The sequence below is a fragment of the Odontesthes bonariensis genome, chromosome 14 (assembly GCF_027942865.1).
Source record: "Odontesthes bonariensis isolate fOdoBon6 chromosome 14, fOdoBon6.hap1, whole genome shotgun sequence".
Classification (NCBI taxonomy): Eukaryota; Metazoa; Chordata; class Actinopteri; order Atheriniformes; family Atherinopsidae; genus Odontesthes; species Odontesthes bonariensis.
The window spans coordinates 34,660,756-34,686,955 of NC_134519.1; the positions used below are offsets into that span (position 1 = coordinate 34,660,756).

General features: G+C 40.6%; 1 protein-coding gene across 2 annotated transcripts; it reads left to right on the forward strand.

Annotated features, from left to right (window-relative positions):
- The first annotated feature begins 2,009 nt into the window (after positions 1-2,009).
- On the forward strand, positions 2,010-25,897 carry kdm4ab (lysine (K)-specific demethylase 4A, genome duplicate b). 2 transcript variants are annotated; one of them, XM_075484167.1, is made up of 23 exons: positions 2,010-2,180; positions 3,379-3,540; positions 3,836-4,011; positions 4,130-4,244; positions 4,757-4,950; positions 5,324-5,373; positions 5,515-5,618; positions 5,719-5,856; positions 5,953-6,176; positions 7,759-7,916; positions 8,038-8,711; positions 10,497-10,604; positions 10,730-10,847; positions 10,965-11,140; positions 11,581-11,794; positions 15,805-15,884; positions 17,669-17,724; positions 20,007-20,115; positions 21,860-22,051; positions 23,061-23,231; positions 23,411-23,530; positions 24,285-24,377; positions 24,461-25,897. In XM_075484167.1, exons 2-23 carry the CDS (start codon positions 3,400-3,402, stop codon positions 24,596-24,598), a joined length of 3,549 nt encoding a protein of 1,182 aa, XP_075340282.1. In that variant the 5' UTR covers positions 2,010-2,180; positions 3,379-3,399; the 3' UTR covers positions 24,599-25,897. The 2 variants fall into 2 exon arrangements, with proteins under 2 accessions (XP_075340282.1, XP_075340283.1); XM_075484168.1 differs by having other exon boundaries at positions 10,733-10,847.
- Positions 25,898-26,200: the final 303 nt, after the last annotated feature.

A 26,200-nucleotide genomic window follows, 5' to 3' on the forward strand; every position in this document is an offset into this window, starting at 1 on the left:
TATTTCGGATCCAAGAGATCTTGAGATGGGCTGCGCGGTGGTGTGGTAGTTTATACTGTTGCCTCACAGCATGCGGGTTGCTAGTTTGAATCCTGGCTAGGTCCTTTCTGTGTGGGACTTCTGCCAACACTAGACACTTTTCATCAGTTTTTAAGATTAAACTTTGTGCAATCAGATTAATAATGTAACCTGACCTAGCTTTTAAAAAAAAACAATATAAAGGCATTAAAGGCTGAATCATAAAAAAATAATTTATAGTGTGTAAGGTGTGAATGGTAGAAGATTAACTGTGAACGGCAGTGGCGACTGAGATGTACAAGCAAATGAAGTTTTTGTGCTCCTTCCTTGGATTGGATGTGGACCACAGATGATGACAGGAATTCATGGTCTGTGGGTTCTTCTGTGGACCTCCTTTCGGTTTCTTGGACTTTTATCACGTTACGTTAATGTCACCTCTTTCAAAGGTTAGTTTTGGTCTTATTATGTTCATTACTTTTTATTAGTGGATGCTCCATAGTTTACCGCCTGTATTATTTTGTCGAACCAGTCCATTCATTGTTGTACTTTTTTGTGCCTGCTCTACCAATCCCAACACTGCGTGGAAACAGTTTCCAGTATCCACACCTGTCAGTTATTTATCTTTAGCTCCCTCAACATATTTTCTACCAAGGTTCCTTTGCTCATTTGCCAGATCATTTTCTTATCATCAACCCCTCCTTGTTCCTCCTCATATTAGATTTGTGTTCCTTCTTATGGATTTACTGTTTCTTCAGCACAGTATTTTTTGGTTTTCTGTCTTGAAGCACAAAGTTATTAAGAATAAGAAAACTATTCAAAGTATTTCAGAACTTTATCAAAAATGGCAATGTTTTTACACACCTCTTGCTTTATATATATATATATATATATATATATATATATATATATATATATACATATATTCTATGTGTGGTTCCAATGTGATCTAGAATAATGTCTAAAAATTCCATTTCAAGTTAAAAACCATCTTTAACTTTCTAACTTTTCTTTCTGGTTACCAAAAATTTACAAAATGTGTTTGATTCCATTTCAAAGATAATTTGTATATAAATTTGGACACTTCACAAATGACATGGATATGTCAAATAAAAAGTCTGGAGCCAAACACTGAACCTTGTGGGACCCTGCTTTCTTTAAGTTCTGATTCTTCATTGGTAATCTGCACAAATTGTTTTCTTTTGTTCAAATTACTTCACCATCCTTTCACGTTTTACCTCATTCCATAAGCCTGCAGTTTTGACAGTAATAAACCTCCTCTTAAATCCATATCGGTTTAATTAATTTTTTTAATCAAATTTACAAGTTTTTGTACAAACCACTTTCCAAGCACTTTAGAAAATCATGAATTGTAATCATCAAAATGATAACTGTAACCATTTTTAAAAGGTGGAATTATTTTTGCTATAGTTTTTGAGAGATTGGAAGAAGAGATTTCAAAAGTAGGTAAATGGTTTATTTACGAAGTAAATATTTTTTCCACAATAATCATTTAAATCCTACCACAATCAGTTGATATTTCATTTTTGGTTTGTCTTTCTATAGTAAGAATTTAAATTGGACTTTCTAAGAATCCTCGATTTCACTCCCACCCACCATTTTTATTTTCATCTCAGTACATTTAGCCAGTCTCATTAGTTTTTCTTTCACAACTTCATCCCTCTCACGTCTTATGTTGAGGGACACAGCGGGAAATCAGAGGCCAGTTGTGACAAATACAAAAATGTTAGATTTGCTTTCTCTCTTTATTTTGTCATTGCCAACAATTATAATTATTATTAGATGCAAAAAGGAAATACGGATTATCAGATTACATCTATGTTTAAGGATTCAACCTTCATCCAAAGTCTAACAAACTAACTGATAGTTTGGTTAACTTATTATTTACAGAAAGATGTTTTCTTTCGGATGAGCCAGCACTGTCGTCTTCTGATTGGTTAAGCGTGTCCCATGCGTGTTGTGGTAAACAAATTGCACAGTGCGTGTGCATGCGTAGCGGCGGTAATGGAGTAGAATAATCTACTCATAGGGGGTTTAGTTAGCAAGCTGTCTTTTCTCTGTTATGCTACAAGTGACCGTTTCGATTAACTGCGAGGTATTTGCAATACAGGGGGAACAACTTCTTGTTTAATCGAGAGCAGGTGGTAAGTATCTGCATGTCCACTTAGCTTCGTCGCAGAATGTGAACTTCTGCACTCCCAATGCTAACCTGGTAGCTTTATTAGCCGGAAGAGCTGCTCTGTAGCTAACGTAGATCCTACGGGCCGGGTGCAGGCTATTTCCTGATGTAGACACCATTAGCTTGGTATAACAGTTTTACAATTGTACTTGTTTGAATACAATCAGCTATAACTATGCAAGATAAATTTTTATTTTTAATTTATTTTATTGTGAGAATGTTAACATTAAATCAGTCAACGTTTGTTAGCCGCACTCAGTAAAAATGAGCTGGATAGGATGTAACGTAGCTACGTTGGAAGCTGTAACAAAAAATAGTCTCATGCCGGGAGTATTTTCGGGGGTTAGGGTACTTAATACAAACTGTCATCCTTCTGCAGCTTTATCTTGAAAGATACAAAGTTTAAACATTGAGTCTACTGTTAGTTGTGTATGTTACTTTGCATTGACATTGACGCAAAAGTAACAAAATGGGACTTGAATGATCAGCGCTATGCTAACAGGTTAGCTAATGCTAACGTTGTGTTATGTTTCGTAGCAATTTTGTTACCTGAATTAGCTCATGCTTTTTCAGCAAGTAAGCAAATGAGATGGTGTTAGATGACTGGGGTTTCGGCGCTTGACTGTGTAAAATTACCCGGCTTTAACCAATCGGGGGTGTTTTTTGCGTTTCGCTGCACCGGCCTGGCTAGCTTGTCACAAATAGACAGTGTGTAACGTACAATTTTAGGAATTTACCTGGACATGTTTGAAAAACCTTACACTCGCTCTGTGTTTCCCATCCTGCAATGTTAGCATTATAAGATGCAGTTCATCAAAAAATAAACACTTAGTAAGCTTAGTAATAAAGCATCAGTAATTAGTAAAATTGAGTAATAGAGTGCCAACTTTATTAATTTCTCACGTGGTTTGTTCAAACGTTACTACTGTATGCATAAACATAAATATTCAGTATAGTATCATTAAACCTACTTAGCTATGATGATATGTTTTAGAGTTTCTTATCATTATTATTATTAGTTTGCAGTTGATCATTTAAGCTGAAGGGGGCCAGGTCAAACCATAGATCCAGTTATAGGTATATGTTGGTGGTAAAAATGAGATGATGTTGTTGTGATGTGATGGAACACTAAAATCCCAATTTTCCCCTTTCACAATGTGCAGGGGCCACCACTGAAATAAAGGATGACAACAGACATGGTTTCCCAAAACCATGGTTCCAAGGGAATCATGACGTTTCATCCCACTGCTGAAGAATTCAAGAATTTCACCCGCTACATTGCATATATGGAGTCGAAGGGAGCGCATAAAGCAGGCTTGGCAAAAGTAAGTACTAATAAAGTGCATGATTCCACACAGGCTATTTTCACATTAATAGCTATACATTTATGGGATTGTTTTTAATAGCAGCAAAATGGAAAAAATTCATTATTGTCTTAAGAAAGTTACCTAGAAAAATATAAGATTATCTTTTCTTTTAATTCTATACATCATGTTCCTGATATGTACACCCACTTGTCAGAAAAAGTATCATACTGCCATAGCTTTTCTGGTAAATAATATTTTTTTGCGAACATTTATAAGAAACCCAAATAACTGAGTGTCTTCTTCCCTCCCGAAGATTGTGCCACCGAAGGAGTGGAGACCACGACGCTCTTATGATGACATAGACGATTTGGTGATTCCGGCACCCATTCAGCAGGTGGTGACTGGACAGTCGGGCCTTTTCACTCAGTACAACATACAGAAGAGGGCCATGACTGTCAGAGAATTCCGCAAGATTGCCAACAGTGACAAGTGAGAAGTTGCAGAAATTTGAGATTTAAGCTTGCTTTGTTCTTAGAACTGTCACATGCATGTTTACATTTGAAGCTAAATAAGCTTTTTTTTTTGGTGTTCTGAACACCTTTCACAGGTTCTGTAGTCCACATTATGATGATTTTGAAGAACTGGAAAGGAAATACTGGAAAAATGTCACATTTAACCCACCCATTTATGGGGCAGATGTTAATGGAACCTTGTATGACACAGTGAGTTGACATTTCCTATGGCTGCTGTGGGGATTATTGACCAATTATTTATCTTTGTTTTCTTGCTATCCCTTCACTTATCTATCTCTACCTGTTGACATGCAATGGATGCTGAAACACCAGGGAGCATATGGTGTTTTTCCATTAAGTGGTAATAAAAACGCTTGGCATCCCTTTGTAGTTAGCACAATGTAACCTCATGAACCAGAAGCCTATTATAAATGAATTTAGTCGAATGACTGCTCCATACTACTTCTCTATACTCCTCCCTTGAAAGTTGCATTGGATTGAAGCTTCTGCTGAAACAGCGTAACACAAAAGTTGTGCCGCAGCTTCACACACACTTTGACAATAAAAAAGCTGATCCCACCCATGTCGAGGGAGGTTGTCTGCATTAGAAGATTGAGAATGGATGCACCGTACAGTACCATGGAATGGAAACACCAGTTTTTTTGAAAGATGGCTTTTCACTTCTGTTTGCTGATCTTGTGTTATTTGCTGTACTCTGACAGGATGTCAAAGAGTGGAATATTTGCCACCTGGGCACCATTTTGGATACTGTGGAACGTGACAACGGCATCACTATTGAAGGTGTTAATACACCATACTTGTATTTTGGTATGTGGAAGACCACCTTTGCATGGCACACTGAAGACATGGACCTCTACAGCATCAATTACTTGCACTTTGGAGAGCCAAAGTCATGGTAAGGATTCATATGTGGAGCAGACATTCTGTCACAGTCTTCTATAAATTTATGACTTGGCATAGTTTTCCCACCACTGGTTGAAACCCAAATAATAAAACAGTAAGTTCTATATGATGTGGGTGCTGATATAACATGGAAAAGGTTATCGTTTACATGAGTGAGAGTCTAACCCCACATGCGTCTGATTTGAAAAATGATAAGCAATTCTAGTTAAATGTAAATTAAATGTAAATTTCAAAGAGAAAACTGGAAGCATTGTGAAATGGTTTTGAATATAAATGATCTGACTTCCTTCATAAATCAAACTAAAAAAGATGAAATGGGTGGATATTTGCATAATGTCAATTTTTCCCAATGGGATTATTTTCAGGTACTGTGTTTCCCCAGAGCACGGAAAAAGACTAGAGCGTCTGGCTAAAGGTAGGACACCTTTGGGATGTGTTCTGTAAGATAACTCGTGTAAGCCTGATGACCAAATAAATGAACTGTTGGAACTTTGTTTGTTTAGAACTTTGTAGTAACAGATTTTCTTGTATATGTTTTTGCTCCCTTCTGTTTTAGGGTTTTTTCCTGGTAGTTCTCAAAATTGTGAGGCTTTTTTAAGGCATAAGATGACCCTTATCTCTCCTTCAATCCTGAAGAAATACGGCATTCCTTTTGAAAAGGTATTTTTTCATTTGCACCTCGAACAACCTACAGTACTTTCTGTTTTAGCTTTAGTTACTAGTAATTTGATTCCCTCTTCCCTTTTTTTTTTTTTTTAAGATTACTCAGGAGGCGGGTGAGTTCATGGTCACTTTCCCCTATGCGTATCATGCTGGTTTCAACCATGGTTTCAACTGTGCAGAGTCCACCAATTTTGCCACAGAGAGATGGATCGAGTACGGCAAACAGGCGGTTTTGGTGAGAACCAAAAGTGGCAGCTTAGGAAAGCATGCATTTTTTTTTAATTGAAAGTTTAAACCACTGTATATTTTTGCCATTGTTTTCTCCCATCAGTGTTCGTGCCGTAAAGATATGGTGAAGATTTCCATGGACGTATTTGTAAAGAAATACCAGCCAGATCGTTATGAACAGTGGCTAGCAAGACGACATATACCCATTGACCACTCACGGCCCACCCCAGAGGCTAAGGAGTTTTTGGGCGAGGCCTTTAATGAGATCAGCAGCACCACAAACAGTAGCTGTAACGATAACTGTGGGGACGATGGAGAACGAAAGAGGTATGTCATATACTAAGGATGTCCATATATGGGTGTTTATTTTTCTTCATGGCCTGTACCATGAACTAACATGGATTTTATTATTGAAGTGCCTTGAGATGACATTTGTTTTAATTTGGCGCTATATGAATAAAACTGAATTGAATTGAATATGCATATTCCTACTTAGAAATGAAATTAGAAAAATTAAACAGAACTGGTTACAAGATGTTTCCCTTTTTTTCTCTGTTTTCTTTAGCTTTGATAAGCACAACTGTAACTAGATGATGTCTCAATAGCAGAGTCACTCTAAATGACTTTGACCTATAAATAAGAAAATAATGTAATAAAATATTAAGATTTAGTTAAACTGTAGTATATTTATAATATCATAACCCACATAAGCCAAATGCTGAGAAATCAGTTTCTCTTGTGGTCTCCTGTCAAACAAAGCCTGCTGTTAAGCTCAAAGCAACCAAATTTTCTGTCCTGAGACTGCAGGTCACAGCTGATTTATTACTAATCCAAAATAATGTAATTAGTTCATCATTACTGCTCCCGTCCTGAATACTTCTGGTAGGAGCCAAAAGTCTGTCCCTTTTCCAAATACACACTTAATTTGTGTTGTGGGGAAATAAGTCCACATTTGCCGATTCTTAGTCTGATTTTAGGTACTTGAAAATTCAAACCTATAGCAGGAAGTCGAAACAAAAACTGCCAACCCTCCCTAACGGGATGAACGTAGCTAAACACTGAATTTCAATTTTATTTCAGTCATCACTCTGGCAAAGAAACCTTAAAGTTAATTTAATCCTAGGTTAGTCACGCATGACCTATAACTGCATTAAGCGGTAACAATCTTGATCATTTTAAGATGAATTCAGGAGATTGTGTTCATGCTCTTTTGTGTGTGTAAACTTTAACTTTTGTAGATTGAACATGTTTGATCATCTAAATCACAGGTCAGTGTGTTACCTTTTTGAAATTTGATAACGGTGGTCCTAAAGAGGGTCACGCCCGGGTCATTTTTCTGTTTTGACAGTTCTTCACACTGTTACACCCACAGTGGGTGGATGTGACTGGAGTCCCTGCCTCACCATACGGTGGCTTGATGAGCAACAGCAAGACTCTGGATTTTAGAGAAAGGAATTTAAAATAATTGTGTAACCAGCATTTTAGAAAATCTCTTTTAAACACGCCAGTTTTTGTGTTAAAACGGCACAAGACACAGTCATGGGAGCAAGACTCTATGGCCGCCAAATAGCAATAGATTTCACAGCTTTCAGACCTTCTCTGAGAACTTTCAGCACCTTTTATTTTAATGAAAGCACCAAGTGAAATATTATATAACGACCCTTTGAACAAACCTTAATTACCTTTTGTACAAAAGTAACCAAAAGTACCTTGTAAAGAACCAAGCACTCTTCATAGTGCTGCAGGTATAATCTAATTTTTTGGGAATCACTGAATTCACACATTTTTCTTGTTATACGTTAATTATGTTGTCAAAAAACCAAGGTAAGCAAACTGATGATAAATAGAAGATAAAGAATGTCATGTTTGTAATCCTCATCTCCACATTTCTGTGTTGTTGTTTTTTCAGCACACAAAGGATAGAGACCAAAAGACACCGGGTGTGTCTGGATGTGCCCGAGGAAGTTGTTCCCAAAGATGAAGAGGATGCTGAACAGTACGGAAAGCGTCCCAGGCTAAGTCTTATCCCGCCGAGAACTACTGCACAAGATGGCAAGAGAAATAAAGGTATCTCTTTCCCACACTGGTTTCCTCTATGCCAGCTAAAACTATAATTATTTTATTATGAGGAAAAAGTCTGAAGTGGAAGAGTTAATCTTTTTTTTTTTTTTTTTTTTTTTTTTTACAGGTCCACCAAAGTTGGTTGTCACACCAACCAAACTGACTTTAATGGATCCATTTCACAGGGGCTTGATCCAGACTAACAGTGACGGGGGCCGTCCTCATCATTATACCAAAACTCGTGCACCGGCGATATCATCTGAGTCAAAGCACCGAAATGGACACCTAACAGTTGCAGCGGCACCCACATGGACAGAGGCCACTACTCAACCAGTCCGCAAAATGGGGGTGGCAAGTCTACTCTTTCACAGGACTCTGAGTCCAAAAGATGCTCTTCAAGTGCACAGCTATACCCTCGAAAAGCAGCGGCAGCCTCACACACAGCTCCAGGTGCACAGCTATGCCAGGGAGCACCAACCTCGTCAGTTTCAGCACAAAACCTGTACAAACACACAGGTTCAGCCTGCGTCTCAGGATCTGGGGTGTGAGAAAACTGAACCCCAGCCTGAATCTAAAGTCACTCGAACCGAAGTAGTACCTAACGAATCAGAAGGACAGACTCCTGCTGTGTGCGACCAAGAGGAGACCCAACCCAAAGTGTCAACCCTGATAGAAGTTCCGGCTGAAGTGGAGACGCCTGAAGTTTATCCCACGAGCAAGTCTGCTCCACTCCAGACCCAAATGCAGCTTCAAGAGAGCAACAAGGAGGAATCAGAGGCTCCAAACGCAAACAAGCCAAAGGTCTGTGTTCTTCTTTTCTCAAGTTTAAAGACAAATCTCTGAAGATGTTAATGCAACATCCATTTAAAGTTGTAGTCGTCAGCCCTTTTCACGCTGCCTGGAAGGTGCAGATCGCCTTTGTTGAACCTTGTCAGAGACAAAAGAACAAAGTGGATGCACCTCTTAACTGTAATCGGAGGTGATTAGAGCTGATTGGAAGAGTATGTGTAGGAGAGATCTCCATGGCGGAACAAACGCCTCCAGACAGTGCCACAGCTGTTTTAAAGCACATACAGATGCAACGCTGTTTTACCTCTATGTGATTTATAAAAGCAAGCGAAGGTGAGCTTCCACACATCAATCTAACACAAAGTCTTTGTCAGTTCAGTCAAATTACCGGCAAATGATTCAGTTCAAGGAGCTTTTAGACGCGACCTTGCTGTGTAGATTGGGGCCTTTCACCTGAAAGCTGGTTCAACTCTGAACTTTACCCTGGGCTCTGTGTGGACTGAGCCCTGAGAGGGAAACTCGTTTGACACTATGCAAATCTATCTTTGAAAATGTCAAAAAGTTAACACCCTTTCTATTACTCAGGATAGTCCAACCATTAATCATTTAACAGTACTGGATATCTTATTATATAATTCTATTTCAGCTGTAATGTTCCAGCAGAAGTATGTGTGAGGAAAAACTGAGGAAATTTTATAATTTCCTTTTTCTTATTGTTGTTATAGCCTTGTTCAATAATCTAATAATTGAAACTCTTTAATATGTTTTTTTTTATATTAGAAGACATGTCATGAGTGAAACAAACGTCTGAGCATTTCCACCTTGGAACTGCAGAGAACCAATGAAAGTTTCCAAATAACAGATTCAAACAGTCATGCATGACAAGTTGAACACTTTTGAGTGTACGGATGAAGAGCTCCTGGAAAGGAGGATGCAGAAGCAGAGAGAGCAACAGTTGGCCAGAGAACAACAGACCGCTGCACGGCCGCCAGTCGATGCCAGCTGGTGGTGTTCTTCTGGACCATGTTTACAAATGCCAACAGAGGAGGAATTTCGTTTGGACAATTTGGAAATACGCAAACACGAACCACGTTACCAACAGGAGCAAACTCAGAGCACGGAGTAAATAAGCTGTGCTGCTGTGGTGCGGCGATGACTTTATCCCAAGTGACCCGGGTGTAGAAAGCCCCCAATAACAACAACACGGCAGCACTCAGCTAACAGTGCAATAGTACGCGTTCATTCATTCATTGGTCTTAAAGTATTGGTGAAATAAAGACAGATAATGCCTTATTTAGAGACTGCATTGTCTCTGCCCTGTTCTCTCCCGTTATATGGATATAGGCGGATCTCCAGTGATCTAAATATCTTCCGAAGGACGCCGAACAAAACCAAACTGTTATCAATAAGTAGATGATCGTATTTTATGCCAGAAATAAGGTCCAGGTTTAAAAGAAACAAACTTCCCCTTTAACTGACCCAAAATGAACATGATCTCTGTTTCTGGAACCAAAGTAACGCTGAGTTTCTCTCAATCTGGGATTAAGAAACCTGCTTTTCACTTAAGCTACTGACTATCCTACAACAATGTTGTGCATGTAGTGACAAGAATAGAGACAAAAGACATGGTATCGTTGTACTGGTGCATGTGTGATGCAAACCACTCAGTGCTCGGCACTAATTCTACTAATGAAACCATTATTGATGACTTTTCTGGTGGCACAATCCACTTTTTATAGGCATCATACCAAAATCTGCCACCAACATTCAATTTTGTTCATCCTGTTGAAACCACAGAGTAACCAATGTCCATTGATGGATAACGGCATTGACACCCCGAACGACACCGCTCCTGTCAGGAAACCAGTTGACGATGAAATAAAGGCGATTCCGCAGAATAATCACGTAAGTAGTGACTGCCTGCGACCAAATACTCAAAGGTTTGACCTGATTGTTTGGGTACATTCATTGCAACAGCATGTTTTTTTTGGTCTTTGATGTTATGCTTTGTTATACAACTTTTTCCCCAGCAGGTGACAGAAGAGCAGTCCTATTGCAAGTCGGTGGCCAAAAAACAGGAGCAAGAAGAGCAGCTCTGCAAGCTGCCTCGCCATCACCCTCTGATCAGAGAAGTTCACAGTGATGACGGTATGTGGTGGTTGAGTTAATCTGCAGAATGATCAGTATATAGTATTCCAGGTTATATCATGATGAGGTTGTATTTTTTATACCTTCCCTCTTTGTATCTCATCATCTTTTCTTCAGATATGTATGTAGATGTGGAGGTAGAACAAGAAGAGAAAGAGGAGTGGGCAAAGCCTCTGACCCAATTGTGGCAGTCTCGGCCGTGCAACCCCCAGGCAGAGTGGGAATATAACAAAAGCATGGGCCAGCAGGCCCCTTACTGCTCCATCTGCCTGCTCTTTCATACTTACCACCAGGTAAGACGTGCATTTGTGTTGTCTGCCTTATCACTATTTGGTTTTCTGTACTATCACTCACTGCAATAACAACTAAAACAGCACAATGGATTAACTGGGGCAACAAGTAAGCCAGCAGTAAAAAAAAAAAGATGTTTTGTGTCATTTGTCATGTTTCACTTTGTAGAAATGATATCAAAACGCATGTGAAAACAGTATTTATTTATGGCACAACTTACATCTGTTGCAGTCAGGGTAATTATTATTTTTATTTTTTTTAAAGAGAGCTGTATTTCTACATAAAAGAAGCAGTAATATATTTGCTCCACACAAATAAATAAAGACCCATGATCATAATTGACAGTAATGTTTGGAGGTGTTGCGAGGACTGGATGAGATTTTTAGAGTCTGAAAAGTTTCCCTGACAAACTTTGGAAATTTGCGCCTCCACTCCCTCGCAGTCCGAGTCGAGCAACGGAAGTTCCAACGTAATCTTGGTGAATCGTCCGGGTGGACGTCAGTGGTCCAAACCACTCATCCCAGAGATGTGTTTCAACACCCAATCCAGCAGGACCAATGACAGCGGGGAGGGACAGCTATCCAACCCTCATGTTGCAGAGGACGGGACCAGCCGCCTGGTCAGCTGTGCTCAGTGCTTCGTTCGTGTACATACAAGTAAGCCCATTCTCCTGGATGAATAGGTATGTCCTAAAAGTCTGCATTGATAGGAATGATTCAGGAATTGTCCGGTAACATCTGTTCCATACAGTTCCATGCTGTTCTGTGTTAGTCTTGAAACCTCTCTAACAAACTGTGAAGCAAAAATAGTAGGGCTGGGCGAGTTAACTCGTTATTATTTAACGCCGATAAATATTTTATCGCGCATTAACGCAGGTTTTATTAGTGTAAAAGTCTGTTGCTTTCTGCTGCGGAACCACCAAACATGGAGAAGGGTACGGAACTTTTACTCGGCCATTTTCATTTTAAAGTTGGACATCACCGTTACAGGTGCTCCTCGGTCTCTGTGTGAAGCTCACGGAGCTAACCGGCGCTACTTCCTGTTTTACTTGTTTCAACATGAAAGCACGTATTTCAAAATAAATTTGAAAAAAAAACTCCTGCATTTACAGCCAACTTGAATTGTCTTCTCAGCGTAGTAGTTCCAGTCTAAAATATCACTTAAAGGCAAAACACACAACTGATAGCAGCAAGTCATTCAAGGAAACAGACAGTGGAGCGAGGCTTCTACATAAAAACTACAGAAAGATGCTGATGTTAAAAGTGTGTTTGCACAACAAATGTTATGGCACTTTCATTCATATGGCAGCACATTTAAAATAAAACTAATTGCTAAAGGCTATACACTACTTTTAAATTCATTTTTGGATTTTGCGTACATGCCCAGTAATATTGTTGTAATGTTTTAAATACTTGAACGCAGTTTTTCTAGAGAAGACAATTGCTTTGTATATGAGAGTAACGTCCATTGACTCTTTTGGGCTTTCACATGCGCGAGCATACCAACAACCGGTAAGTGACATGCTGTTTATAAAGTTGTTTTGTAACGTCCCCATGCCAGTAATGTGAGAACCATGCATATGATTTTGATGGTAAGGCTTGTGACTTTATTGTCGGATGGTTTATAAAGTGGTGTGACGTTTCTGCAGTGTGCAAGTTGTTGTTTTACGTGGAAGGTTTTAGGGCTGGGCGATATGGACCAAAAGTCATATCTCGATATATTTAGGTTGAATATCGATATACGATATATATCCCGATATTTTTTTCCGCATAGTGAGAGCTGTGATATGAAATGCTCAAAGTCAAAGCCAAATACGAGTAGTTTTATTGAAAACTCACTATAAAATGTAAACATAAACACTGTATAACAAAGCTCTGTAAGGTGCACATTTAAATAAAAAAAATATCTTAAATAAAATTAGCCAATAAAATAAAATAGGTAAATCTTTTTCTGAGGGCAGCATTTATATATAAAGAGATAACAAAATAAAGTGCTCAGTTTAAGAAAAACGTTTTTAAACATCAGCTTGAGATTACCTGTTTATTTTTGTTAACTTAATAGCTTCTCTGAACAGTCTCAACCAGTTGCCAAGCTGTTTTCATCTCCCAGTCTTGCATGAAGTGAACTGTCACGCTCATATAAGGTTCGCACAGGTTCTGCTTGACCACATATCGTTGGTCAACGCAAAATGGGTGACGTTAGCGAGCCAGCCCGCAACGTTCTGTCTGACTTCACTATACATTTGCGGCAGTGCTTCTCGTGCAAAATAGTTGCGACTGGGAAGCTCGTATCTCTGGCCCAGCTTTTTAATTAGCTATTTGAACCCAACCTGTTCCACTGTTGCAACAGGGACCATGTCTTTGGCCCAATCCCAATTCTATTTTCTACCTTTGGCAATGTGAAAGGACACTTGTCGCTTTTCTTCTCATACGGCACACAGCGGGAAAATGAAGCTTGCAGTGAGCTTTGTTTTGGGGCTGGAGCTTTGTCAGGTTGGGGACGGCTTGTGCCTGTGGCTGCAGCACGCAGTTTCACACACTCTTCATATTGCACTTTGTGCTACGTTTTTAAGTGATAAAAAAAGATTCGTAGTGCTTCCAGCACTGGCTGCAATGTGCTTATGGCACTCCCTACATATAGCTTGGTTTTGTTGCTCGTCTGACAGTTTGTATCCAAACCATCTCCAAATGATTGAGCCACTGCTTTTTCTTTTACCAACCAAGGGGCTCTCCTCCGTACGCTCCGCAGGTGTTGTTGCCTTCTCCATGTTTGTTTAAGAGTGTCCCTCCCCCTCCCCCTCCCCCCTCTGTGCATGAAAGAGGAGGGGCGGAGCCGGAGCGAGGGAAGCAGTCAGTGCAGAGAGCTCTGATCAACGGCTTGCCTGAAGCAAGTATTACAGCCCAAATTTGAACTATATCGATATATGCGATATGGTCTAATTCCATATCTTATTTAAAAATCTATCGATATATCTTAAATATCGATATATCGCCCAGCCCTAGAAGGTTTATTATTTGCCCCTTGGCCACCACGTACATGTATTTGGTTAGCATAACAGGCTGCGCAGACAGCGCAATCGCCGCACAGGGAGCGCCGATTTGCACCAGTCTGTGTCCTACTGTCAGTATTTGACAACCTCTAGCAATGGGATTGCGCTTCAAATGCCCCGGAGTTCCCCTTTAAGTGGAAAGTTGTCAAACAGGCGTAGTAGGGTTTGCCATTAATTATTCCCTGGGGCAAATAAAAAATGCCTCATATGGTTGTCTGATTGTGCAAGTGAAATTCCAAATGATGCATTCATTTATGTTTCCACATTGAAAACTGTGTTTTTGCCATCCACACTGCTCTGTGCCATCACTGCCTAACGGTGTCGGACCACGTTCACAATTTATGGACAAATCAGATTTACAGCTGAATTAGGGTTAAAATGTTATTTTAACCAAGTAACTTTGATCAAGCTTTTGGGGAAGAAAGCCAGCAAAATGAATCAGAAAAAAATGGAAAAAGTAACAAGACATGACAACAGAGTGAAACTACTGTCAGAGTTGCTTGGAAAAGTGTCTCTGGTTCCACCAGAATCAGGAGAACAATACACCCGCTGCTACTTCTCAGACGTTCCTGAAGAAAGCAAGACATGTATATTTAAATAAGTTCAGTTACCAACTAATTTTGGGGCTCATAAGTTGACTTATAATTGTAATGAAAGCTTGATTGCATAAAAAAAAAAAGGTGTGTTGGACTCAAAATCAGACAGTTGTTGGCCAACATAAAAACTGAAGCTGTCAACACTCACAAATGAATGAATGAAGAATTAAAAAAGAGGCATTCACTTTGTGATATTATTGTTGTTATGTAGCGTATACATTAGTGCTCACAGTAACTTAAGGTTACTACAACTGTTTTTAATGGCTCATCTTGATGAGCTCATTAATGGCTCAGCTTCTTACCAACCTGCTCTCTAACAAGAAGAGCAGCTAATCAAATGACTTGAGTTTAGATCATGTAAAAAAATCCTTCTCATGTAGCCGACATCCATAACAATATCGATTAGAACCAAATTACCACGTTTTTTTTTCTTCTTTATAGATGAAAGTAGAGATAAGTTCAGGTTCATATAAACATCTGACAAAGGTGCCAAGTTTATGTTGTCAGTCATTACAGATGATTGCATTTGCTCATAAAGTTTAACTGTAATGTCATGTTTGACAGATTCAGGATTTATGAGTACCCAGCTACTCATGTTGATGATCTTAAAGAGGACATTTTTTTTTTTAAACCAGGTAAAAGCTTTCCCTTTAAATACAGAACATCATACTTAATCAAATCATCACAGCAACACTATTACTCATAGTGATTTCCAAATCCCAGTTGATCTTTGGCGCTGGCCCTCACTTTCCATTTCAGACATGTAAGTTTGGCTGCTGGGCATGCCACACATTTCACTCGAGGCCTTTTCAAGGCAGGACTCAGCTTGACCTAATGTTTTACATGAAACTGTATTCACTAACTGTAACTTAAAATTCAGCCTTGTCCACAGACTTTTGTACATTACAAGATAAATCCCAGTATACTATAGATGAGAGCTCGCCAAATGTACAAATAACCAATTTTTAAAATGAAATATGTGAAAAGTGATGTGTGACATGTTTTTTTTGTCCCTGTTTAGGTTGCTACGGTGTGTCGGGGGATGAAGAGGAGCTGGACGACTGGCTTTGTGCCCGCTGTGCGGCCGACGCCATCACTGAGGTTAGTTAGCTGGGCTCAGGCACACTGTAATGCTCATCAGTCAACATTATTCAGATTTCTCATCATTCCAATGAACTGAGGAGCAAAGCGGCAGAGTTGCTCGTTTTCTCCAGCAGGAATTGTAATACTATGGAACGCTCGATGCCTGTTGGCGACGTCACCGTCGGGAAGCTCGGCAGCTTAGATTGTGACAGCAGGAAGCACAGTGAGATGTTTTGTTAGAAGATCCTTAAGAACCTTTATTTGTGCTCTCAGATTTGTGTACTGACAAGAATAAAAATTTCACTCAGGTTGAGAAATAAATATGCTGAGTTGTGTATATATATCGGGTCCATAACTTTTAGCATCCCCTTATTTTCCACTGTGCTGATTGGCAGCAGGTCTTTTGCAGTCCAATAAGCTGCATTTGTAACATCACGGTGTCTCTCAGTCTCTGTGGTCTTCTGTTGCTGCTGCTTGCTGCATGAAACAGATTAGCGGTATTCCCTGTCTTTGTCGGAACATGTGCTCGAACTTACCAAAATGCCTCCACACTGGGCACACTGGGCCCAGGCCCTTCTTATCAACAACGTCATCCCTTACGCCTTGAGCTGTGTCTTCTGTCGTTTCTTCTCAGGGAGCACTCGTTTTCTGCACAAACAAACACGCCACGACTAGCTGCTGGCATGGCTCTATTCCAGCCACGGGATTGGTTCTCGTCATTGGCTGTTCTTGTTGACTGTCAAAAGATGGACGAATGTAATATATTTACATTTATTGTCGCTCTTGATCTTTGCTCTCTATTCCACTGCTTCCCTTGCGATGAGTCAGCAAGTGAGTTGGGGAATATGTTTTTCCCACTTTGTTTTACATCTTTAAATTTCCATGTGAGACATAGAATAGAATAGAAAATACTTTATCCATCCCCTGTGGGGGGAATTCAGATTGACATACAGCTCAATTCAAATATTTACAATAATTGTATATTAGAACAAAAATAATAATAATGGATCAATTTGAGAAGAACATGTCAGCAGTCACTGTTAAAAAGCTTTATGGCTGTGGGGACAAAGGACCTCCTGAACCTCTTGGTCCTGCAGCCTCTCACTGCAGCTGCCCCTCTGTCCTGCCAGGATGCTGTAGAGGGGCTGTTTATTGTTCACCATCATAGAATAAAACTTCCTCCTCATCTGCTGCTCCACCACAGTTCTGAGGGGGTCCACCTCCCGACTATCACAGAACTGGCCATTTTCACCTGTTTGTTCAGGCGCCTGCAGTTTTTGTCTGGAGTGCCACTCCCCCAGCAGACAACAGCATAGGACAGTGCAGTGCGGTGTGATAAAACATGCACATCATATCACTGCAGACATGGAAGGAAGAGACGGCTCTGTCCAAACGAGGAACGTGGCATGCATTTAGCCCTTAGACCACGAGGGGGCAGTGTTTCTTCTTTAGAGTTCATAGAAACACCTGAAAAGGCTTTTTCACTTGTGCAGTTTATCTTCAAATTTAGATTTATTCTTTTAATTTTGCCTAATTTAAGTATTAATAAGTTTATTGATTTAAGTCATTGTTTTATCACAGACAAATTGAAAGAGGTGTTTTCGGTATCTTTTCATAAAAGGAAGATGGGGGATAAGCTCTGCTTTGGCCCTTCGATCTGAACCAGTTTAGGTATTAGTGTCAATCTGAGGGTCATTACCTTGCAGTGGTGTACAGTAGGATGTCTTAATACTGTTTAATAAGTTGCCTTTTGTGACAAGGAAAGAATTGTATAAAAAACTGTTCTGTGTTTCTTACTGTAGGACTGCTGTCTGTGTTCCCTGAGAGGTGGAGCGCTACAGAGAGCCAACAGTGACAAGTAAGTAGCACAGGAAGGACCAAAAAATGACAAGCCTTTTAGGAGGAACGTTTCTGAAACATTTACTGTGAACACATCAATCTCTGTGGTCTTTAAGTACACAGACTGTTCGTCTGGCTGATAAAACCATCGTTTTTTAAACCATCAAGTGGATTAAACCCTGCAAGCTTAACTGTACGAACATGCACGTGCATCATTTCTGTGTGTGGGGAGTAACTTCTGGTTAGTCTAATGTGTGGGACAGTGGAACGGATCTCCCATTGCAGTGAGTCAGTGGATATACTTAGAAGAGGAGTGTCTTAGTATTGTTGAGTTTTTTTGTTGTATTTTGTTAGCTCGTTACTACAGCTTCCATCATGGCAGCTATAAAATATCTTTTTAATGTGGAGTATTTCTTCAAATGTGACAGTAAGATGCAGTTAAAATCCACAGGAAAGCAAAAAAAAAAATAGACCTTTCAGTAGGGCTGAACGATTTTAAGAAAAAATTGAAATTGCGATTTTTCTGGCAGAGATTGCGATTTCGATTTCAACCACGATTTATTTTCTTTAAATCAAGTTTCAGTGTAAATTAATTCAATGCGGCTGGCCCCGGTTCGACTCCCGCACCGGGCGGCCCTGTGCTGCGTGTCTTTCCCCTCTCTCTGCCCCCTGCTTCCTGTCTCTCTCAAACTGTCCTAACATTAAAGGCATAAAAAGCCCCAAAAAATAGCTGCGGTCGGCAACTTTTTTTTAGTCATATTAGCTTGAACTGTCATGGGATTCTGGAAGTAGAATATTAAATAGGCTGTTTAGGAAAAATAACGAAATCTGTAGCTCCCTCTGAAGCCTGTAATCGTGCTTGCAAAAACCGAGCGCTCCTGGCTGTTTTTAACCAATCAAGTTAGGGTGGAGGAATCCTACCTGTCAATCACAGCTTGTGCACACGCTGCTGAGCGTGAGTCTGCCCCAGCTTGTGTGCGCTCACACTGGTGTGAACTCACGTGCACAACCTCGTCCACAGAGGGGGAGGGGTTTGGGGGGCGATTTGGAGCTTGGTAGAGGTTGGAGAGGGACCTGAAAGTTGTATCAGTTCGAATTTTCCGACTTTAGACTCGCAATTTTGAAAACCTGCCGACGGCAGCTTTTCAAATAAAAAAAATAAATAAATAATGCACCAAAAAAAACCGCAGCTTTGACGATCGCAAAATCGTGTTGTCTGAGATCGCGATTTTCGGTCGAAAACGATAGATCGTTCAGCCCTACCTTTCAGTTAAAGGGGAACTCCGGGGCATTTGAAGCGTGTTTCCATTGCTAGGGGTTGTCAAATAGTGATAGTAGGACACAGAGAGGTGCGTATCTGCGCTCCCTGTGTGGAGATCGCTCTGTCCGCACAGCATGTCATGCGAGGCTAATACGTGGTGGCTAAGGGGCAAACGCTAACCCTTCCACGTAAAACAACAACTTGCACACTGCAGAAACGTCACACCACTTTATAACCCATCCGACAATAAAGTCACAAGCCTTACCATCAAAACCATATGCATGGTTCTCACATTACTGGCATGGGGACGTTACAAAACAACTTTATAAACAGCATGTAACTCACCGGCTGGTTGTAGGCTCGCGCATGTGAAAGCCCAAAAGAGTCGATGGACGATAATCCCATATACAAAACAATTATATTCTCTAGAAAAACTGCGTTCAAGTATTTAAAACATTACAACAATACATGCCCAGTAATATTGTTGTAATGTTATAAAGTGGTGTGACGTTTCTGCTGTGTGCAAGTTGTTGTTTTACGTGGAAGGGTTAGCGCTTGCCCCTTAGCCACCACGTATTAGCCTCGCATGACATGCTGTGCGGACAGAGCGATCTCCACACAGGGAGCGCAGATACGCACCTCTCTGTGTCCTACTATCACTATTTGACAACCCCTAGCAATGGAAACACGCTTCAAATGCCCCGGAGTTCCCCTTTAAGATTGTTTGTCAAAATTTAGTTTCAAATGTAACACAATAACATTAAGTTTGTGTCAGTGAAATAAATATTGTGGGAGGTATTTTATTTGGAGGAGGCTGGGAGGTCTTCCGTCTTTAATCTTTGCTCAAAGTATGACTCCACGGTTAGTACTGACCATCCTCGAACTGTGGGCTGTTTTTGTGGAACACGTCTAAGTCAGAGTTTGGATTCCAAACATTAAACGGAGCTTCGCTCTGTTTAGTTACTCTGTTCTTTGTTGTTTAAATCCCAGTTAAAAATGCAGTTTGCCCACATTCTACCTGCCGTTTGCCTTTGACACAGATGGGTTCATGTGCTGTGCGCCATCACCGTGCTGGAAGCTCGCTTTGTCAACATCACAGAGCGGAGCCCCATCGACCTCTCTGCCATTCCACTGCCACGTTTCAGACTGGTAAGAGTGTACAGATGCAACGCTTTGGTGTACTTTGCTATGTTTACCTTGATTTCGACCCTGGGAGTGTTCTCTGAAACCTTAAAGCGATACTCCGGAGTAGATTCAACCTGGGGTCATTTGAACCGTGATAGCCAGCCAAGTAGCCCACCCGCAGTTTTCCGATCTTGGCTGAACATCAGCTGAGTTATCCAGAATAGCTTCGTACAAGCGCTGACGGACCCTGGCAGTATCTCCAAAATTACCACACTAAAATCACATGCCATGACACCAAACTTCTACAGTAGTACAAATATGGTCTGTACTCACAAAACGATGCATTTGGAAGTTTGTACATAGTCCAGGAGTTTATTATTATCAACACAAGCCTGATAGCTTCTCTGCAGCTAAAGCTGCGTCGACGGCACTTCTGGGAGCTGGGAGCTTCAATGTAAGATGAGGGTTGATCTACTACTGTAGACAACAAAGCAAGGCTGCTCAATTTCTCCATTGATAAAATAATTTCACAACTCTACAACATAAAAAAAACATGTAGAATATAGCATATGCTTTGTTGTCTACAGTAGTAGATCAACCCTCATCTTACTTTGAAGCTCCCAGATCAAGGAAGTGACGTCGACGCAGCTTTAGCAGCAGAGAAGCTATCAGGCTTGTGTTGATAATAATAAACTCCTGGACTATGTACAAACTTCCAAATGCATCGTTTTGTGAGTACAGACCATATTTGTACTACTGTAGAAGTTTGGTGTCATGGCATGTGATTTTAGTGTGGTAATTTTGGAGATACTGCCAGGGTCCGTTAGCGCTTGTACTAAGCTATTCGGGATAACTCAGTAACTCAGCTGATGTTCAGCCAATATCGAAAAAACTGCGGGTGGGCTACTTGGCTGGATATCACGGTTCAAATGACCCCAGGTTGAATCTACTCCGGAGTATCGCTTTAAATGTGAAGGTCATGTCTTTGAATGGGAGGTGGCACACCGTCTCCTTTTACCTTTACTTCAGTGCTTTTGGGTTTCAGATCTTATTATGGTGCATTATACATTTTCCATTTGACTCAGATTGGTAAAGAAAACTGGCGTGGGAGGTCATGTTTTTTTGTGACTCATTGCATTGTTGGTGACACCGGCCATGGCGCCTGTTGGCTGTCTTCAGCAGTTTCACTTCTCAGTCTGCGTATTTGAGGTTTCAGAGAAATGGATGTTGAACTGCATGTGACGTCACAGGACACAGGCTGCGCATTAGTTGGCCTTGTCTTTAATGTCTGAAATGGAGTTCACCTTGGCTTGCTACTTTAATTGTTATTGTTACTGTTATTGTTATTTTATTGCTAATTTTATCTCAAATTTTATTTTTATCTGTGATGAAGTCATTCTTTTATTGATGACTCTCTTGTGAAGCAGTTGCTGTTGTGAAGCACTCTGGTCAGCTGAGGCTGTTTTAATGTGCTATATAAATAAATTTTGAATTGAATTGTCTTTACCTGGAATGAAACAGCCACATAATGCAAGGACCTCACTAAATGGAGGTCCTTGCATTACAGTACTTTTCACTTTGAGGTGTCTGGGTTCCAGCATGTATCTGTGTCCGCTCGTCTCCTGCTGCCTTTGACAACTAGTTTTGTCCCTCTTCCCTCTCATTCTTTCAACCCTGGCACATTTCCTTTTCTCTCCTTTCTTTCCTGCCTTTTGCCACTTGTGACCTTTATTCCCCCACCCACTCTGGTCTCTTGTCGCTCTGACAGAAGTGCGCCTACTGCAGGAGACGGATGAAGACGGAGGTGAAGGGCTGCTGTGTCCAGTGCTCCCACGGGCGTTGCTCCACAGCATTTCACCCCACCTGCGCTCAGGCTGCCGGTGTCCTCATGCATCCAGATGACTGGCCGTTCGTAGTCTTCATCACCTGCCACAGACACAAAGCACCTGTCATACCTGAGGTAACCCCGCAGAATCGCACTCAGGGCAGCACTTAGGAATTAGGTGCAGACGGTGATACCATTTTTTCATACATTATCCTTTGAAGCTGCATTTACCAAAATAAGTATTCACCAAGATGCTGATCTCAGTGACCAGCCTGGATTAGTTTGTTTTGAGAGTTTTAAGTAGCTGTAGGGTTGGTGACTCATTCCTGGGTTCCTCCCATCCATGTGTAAAAACATCCATGAGCCAGACTCTAAACCCCAAATGTATCCTTATGGCCAGCAAACACCACGGCTCCACCACTCTCATTGATATGAGTGTGAATGAGAGGCAGAATGTGTACAACACTGGGAACTGCCAAGTAAAACTAATGATATAGGTGCGATCCATTTGCCATTTAGCGTTTATGCAATACTGTGAGTCAAAAACAAAGTCATGCTCAGTTAATGTCATGATCCAGCTGCTTGTTAGGAAGCTGGCGCAGGGACTCTTGCTACTGCGAATGCTCGTGCTGCTTACCTGTAGTTGGACGATGATAACATCTATGGAGTGAGAATCCTGCCAAAACCTCGCAAGCAAGCAAAACATGTTTCACTCGCGCAATAATCCGCAGTTAATTAAATCTAGAATCTGAAGATACATATGTTTCTTTGTTTGATTGTGAATCGTGAGTGAAACATGTTTTGCTTGCTTGCGAGGTTTTGGCAGGATCACTCCATAAACATCTGCTTGTGCAGATGTCCGTAAGGAGATATGAGATGTCATTCTGAGAGTTGTTTGTTGTTGTAGTATTCCAGCAATGGGATTACAAATCTGGGTATGTTGTTAATTACAAGTTGTGATCTCAAATCTGTCTTGGACCAGAGAGCTGAGACAACAACCCCACCCCCTTGTACTGCCAGATATGTTTTTTTTTTGTCCCTAAAATAAACGAATCCCTTTATAAACCTGCCTTTTTCTTTGGGTAGCAGCTTGTGTTGTGGTTTGATGAGCCTTTAAGAGTAACACTTCATTTCCCTCCTTTAGCGCAACAAGGCGTCCATGCGGGAGTTGACGGTCGGCCAGAAGGTGATCTGCAAATACAGGAATGGCCGTTACTACCACAGCGACGTGGTGGAGCTGACCACAGCCACGTTCTACGAAGTGGTGTTTGATGACGGCTCGTACAGCGACAATCTTTTTCCAGAAGACATTGAGGTTGATTACATTTCTCTCAGGTGTCACTGAAGTTTGCATTTAGCCACTGTAGCATAGTGGAACGAGCCAGAGACAAACTTAGTGACATCTGTGAGTGTCCTGCTCCGTTTGCACTTCTGGAGACGTTTTCAGACGGGATGTATTGCCAGAGTTTGCATTTTTCTTTGATTTATTTTCAGAACCGTGACTGCGTCCGCCACGGCCCACCGTCAGAAGGTGAAGCTGTTCAAGTGAGATGGACAGATGGGTTGATATACGGAGCCAAGTTTATAACATCACACTCAATCCCCATGTACCTGGTAAAGCTCCCCCTGTGTTTCTCTCCAACTTTCTGTTCAAATTAGGGCTGGGCAACGATTAAAATGTTTAATCTAATTAATCACATGATTTCCCTGATTAATCACGATTAATCGCATTTGTACGCAGAATCCAAAAATGAATCCAAAAGTAGCGTATAGCTTTAAGCATTTAGTTTTATTTTAAATGTGCTGCCATATGAATGAAAGTGCCATAACATTTGTTGTGCAAACACACTTTTAACATCAGCATCTTTCTGTAGTTTTTATGTAGAAGCCTCGCTCCACTGTCTGTTTCCTTGAATGACTTGCTGCTATCAGTTGTGTGTTTTGCCTTTAAGTGATATTTTAGACTGGAACTACTACGCTGAGAAGACAATTCAACTTGGCTGTAAATGTAATAACAATAATAACAATAGTAGTAATAATAATGATAATAAGGGTAAAATAGAATAAAGTAAGATTAATTAAAAGATAAAATAAAATAATTAAATGAATAAGTAAATAAATAAAATAAAGTAAATAATAATAATAATAGTTTGAAGAGGGAAAGGGGGTGTTAATTAACAAGTTAACGCGATAATAACAAGTTAACTTGCCCAGCACTAGTTAAAATCATTATCAAGTTTCCATTTTATGGTGTGTGTGTGTGTGTGTGTGTGTGTGTGTGTGTGTGTGTGTGTGTGTGTGTGTGTGTGTGTGTGTGTGTGTGTGTGTGTGTGTGTGTGTGTGTGTGTGTGTGTGTGTGTGTGTGAAGGTGGAGTTTGAGGATGGATCACAAATCACAGTCAAGAGAGAAGACATCTACAGTCTGGATGAGGATCTGCCCAAACGAGTCAAGTCCCGTTTGGTAAGCTCGGCCTCTGATAAGCGGCTTCCTTCCACACCTGTCGCACCAACTCGCTGTTATTTCTTGCTTTGCTTTGTCTGCAGTCGGTGGCATCAGACATGCGCTTTGAGCTCTTCACACAGAGCGACGTCAAACAGACCTCCAAAAGGCAACGGGTCATCAACTCACGATACAGAGAGGACTACATCGAGCCCGTCATCTACCGAGCCATAATGGAGTGACTTTTCTTGAGCTCCACGTCTTTAGTTTCTCCATTCTGGCCTCTGCTCATAGGAACGACCGCCCCCTCCAGTTCTTCCAAGGCCTCTCAGGCTCCATATTTATAAACTACGGCTGGGACTTGAACTGACTCGCGTTTGCTTTGAATAATATTGTTTGACTTCAGTTATCCATTGCATTCTGTATATTGTTTTTTTCCCCTCCTTTTCTTCCTTTTCTTTCTTTTTTGTAGGAAGAAGCCATCAGTCAGTTATTAAAGATGCTAAAGGCTGGACTATTTAACTGGGGCGAGTTTTCATTTTCTATCCTGCTACAACTTTTTTTGGTGATGCTTTTTCACACATTTTCCTAAATCCAAAAATATTTTGCCGTGAAGATAATTGGGTCTGAGTTTTTAAAGGGACGTTTCGTGAGTAGGATTTTCTACTGTAGACTTTGAGCTAAGCAGCTGTTGATGTAACGTTTTTCACTCGGCAGTTTGTGTAGTCAAGAACTGCCTTAAATTATTACCTCAAAGAAGGAGACATTTCAAGATGAGCGTTATCCCTTAGAAGATCCTCAGATTGTATGTTTGACTTGCATTATTAGGTTGTGAAGTATCTTCATGTAGTTCACCTTCACCCAAGTATATCATGGTGCATCTATGTGTTAGACTGAGGAAGCCTAAACATGTTTCATAGGCCTAAGCCTTACAACTGAAAGGGCCAAGCAAACACTCTCTTTTTTTCATGTTTTATTACAAGTAATGTAAATAATATTGGAACACTTTATTTATGCCAGTGCATCAAGTTTGTGAAAAAGCTATTTTTGTCACTTCCTTTTCACAATCTGCAGAAGAGCCCAGATGCGTTTATATTTATTATACTGATGGGGTTGCAGACGCCTCGTAGAAATTTGGAGGCTTTTCCTTTGAAGGCGAGAATGACTTGCTCCAAGTTTCTCCTAAAACAAAAGCACTTAATGTTTCCCGTGTCAGGATGTTTAGCGTTTGATAGATTGAAGTCCAGCAAGTCTAGATTGTTTGTGTGTTTCAAAGCTTTAGAGAACATCATTTCAGGTCAAAGTGGGATCCTTCATAATGTAAAATAAGATTATTTGCCCATTTGCCTGCTTTAAAGTAGATTGTGAAAAGCTTCTGGCCTCTCTGTAGGGTGAGGTGTGCCGGCACCTTTTTTAGCGTTGGCCATTTTGTGGCTGCTGTTGTCTCTGGATATTTTTTGGGTCTGTCTACATAAAGGAAATCAAACCCGTGCACTATTTGTAAACATCAACTGTTTGAGTAAAGTTTGGGTTAAGAAAAAGTGCCTTGCATCATTTACTGTCTCTGTGAGAGCCACCATCACACCAAAGCACCGTGCCAGCGACCCGGAGCGTGACTCTTTATTCTTTGTTTTGCCTTCACCTTAGCAGGTTTGTTATTAGCTCTCATCTGCATTTTTCATCCGTAATGTGTCAGCCTGAGGGCCTGCAGCTGTGTATCGTGAGCTGGAGCTATCTGCTCAGTACTTTCAGCCAGCCTACACAGACTCCAGGTTGTTGTTTCAGCTTTAGCACATATTCCTGTTGTGTTGAGGTTTAACGGAAGAATTGGAATATGTTTGGAG

Coding starts and splice junctions, on each gene's coding strand:
- kdm4ab (XM_075484167.1), top strand. CDS start 3,400: ATGACAACAGACATGGTTTCCCAAAACCATGGTTCCAAGGGAATCATG. Junction 10,605..10,729: donor CGATTCCGCAGAATAATCAC/GTAAGTAGTGAC, acceptor CTTTTTCCCCAG/CAGGTGACAGAAGAGCAGTC. Junction 23,232..23,410: donor TTTTTCCAGAAGACATTGAG/GTTGATTACATT, acceptor ATTTATTTTCAG/AACCGTGACTGCGTCCGCCA.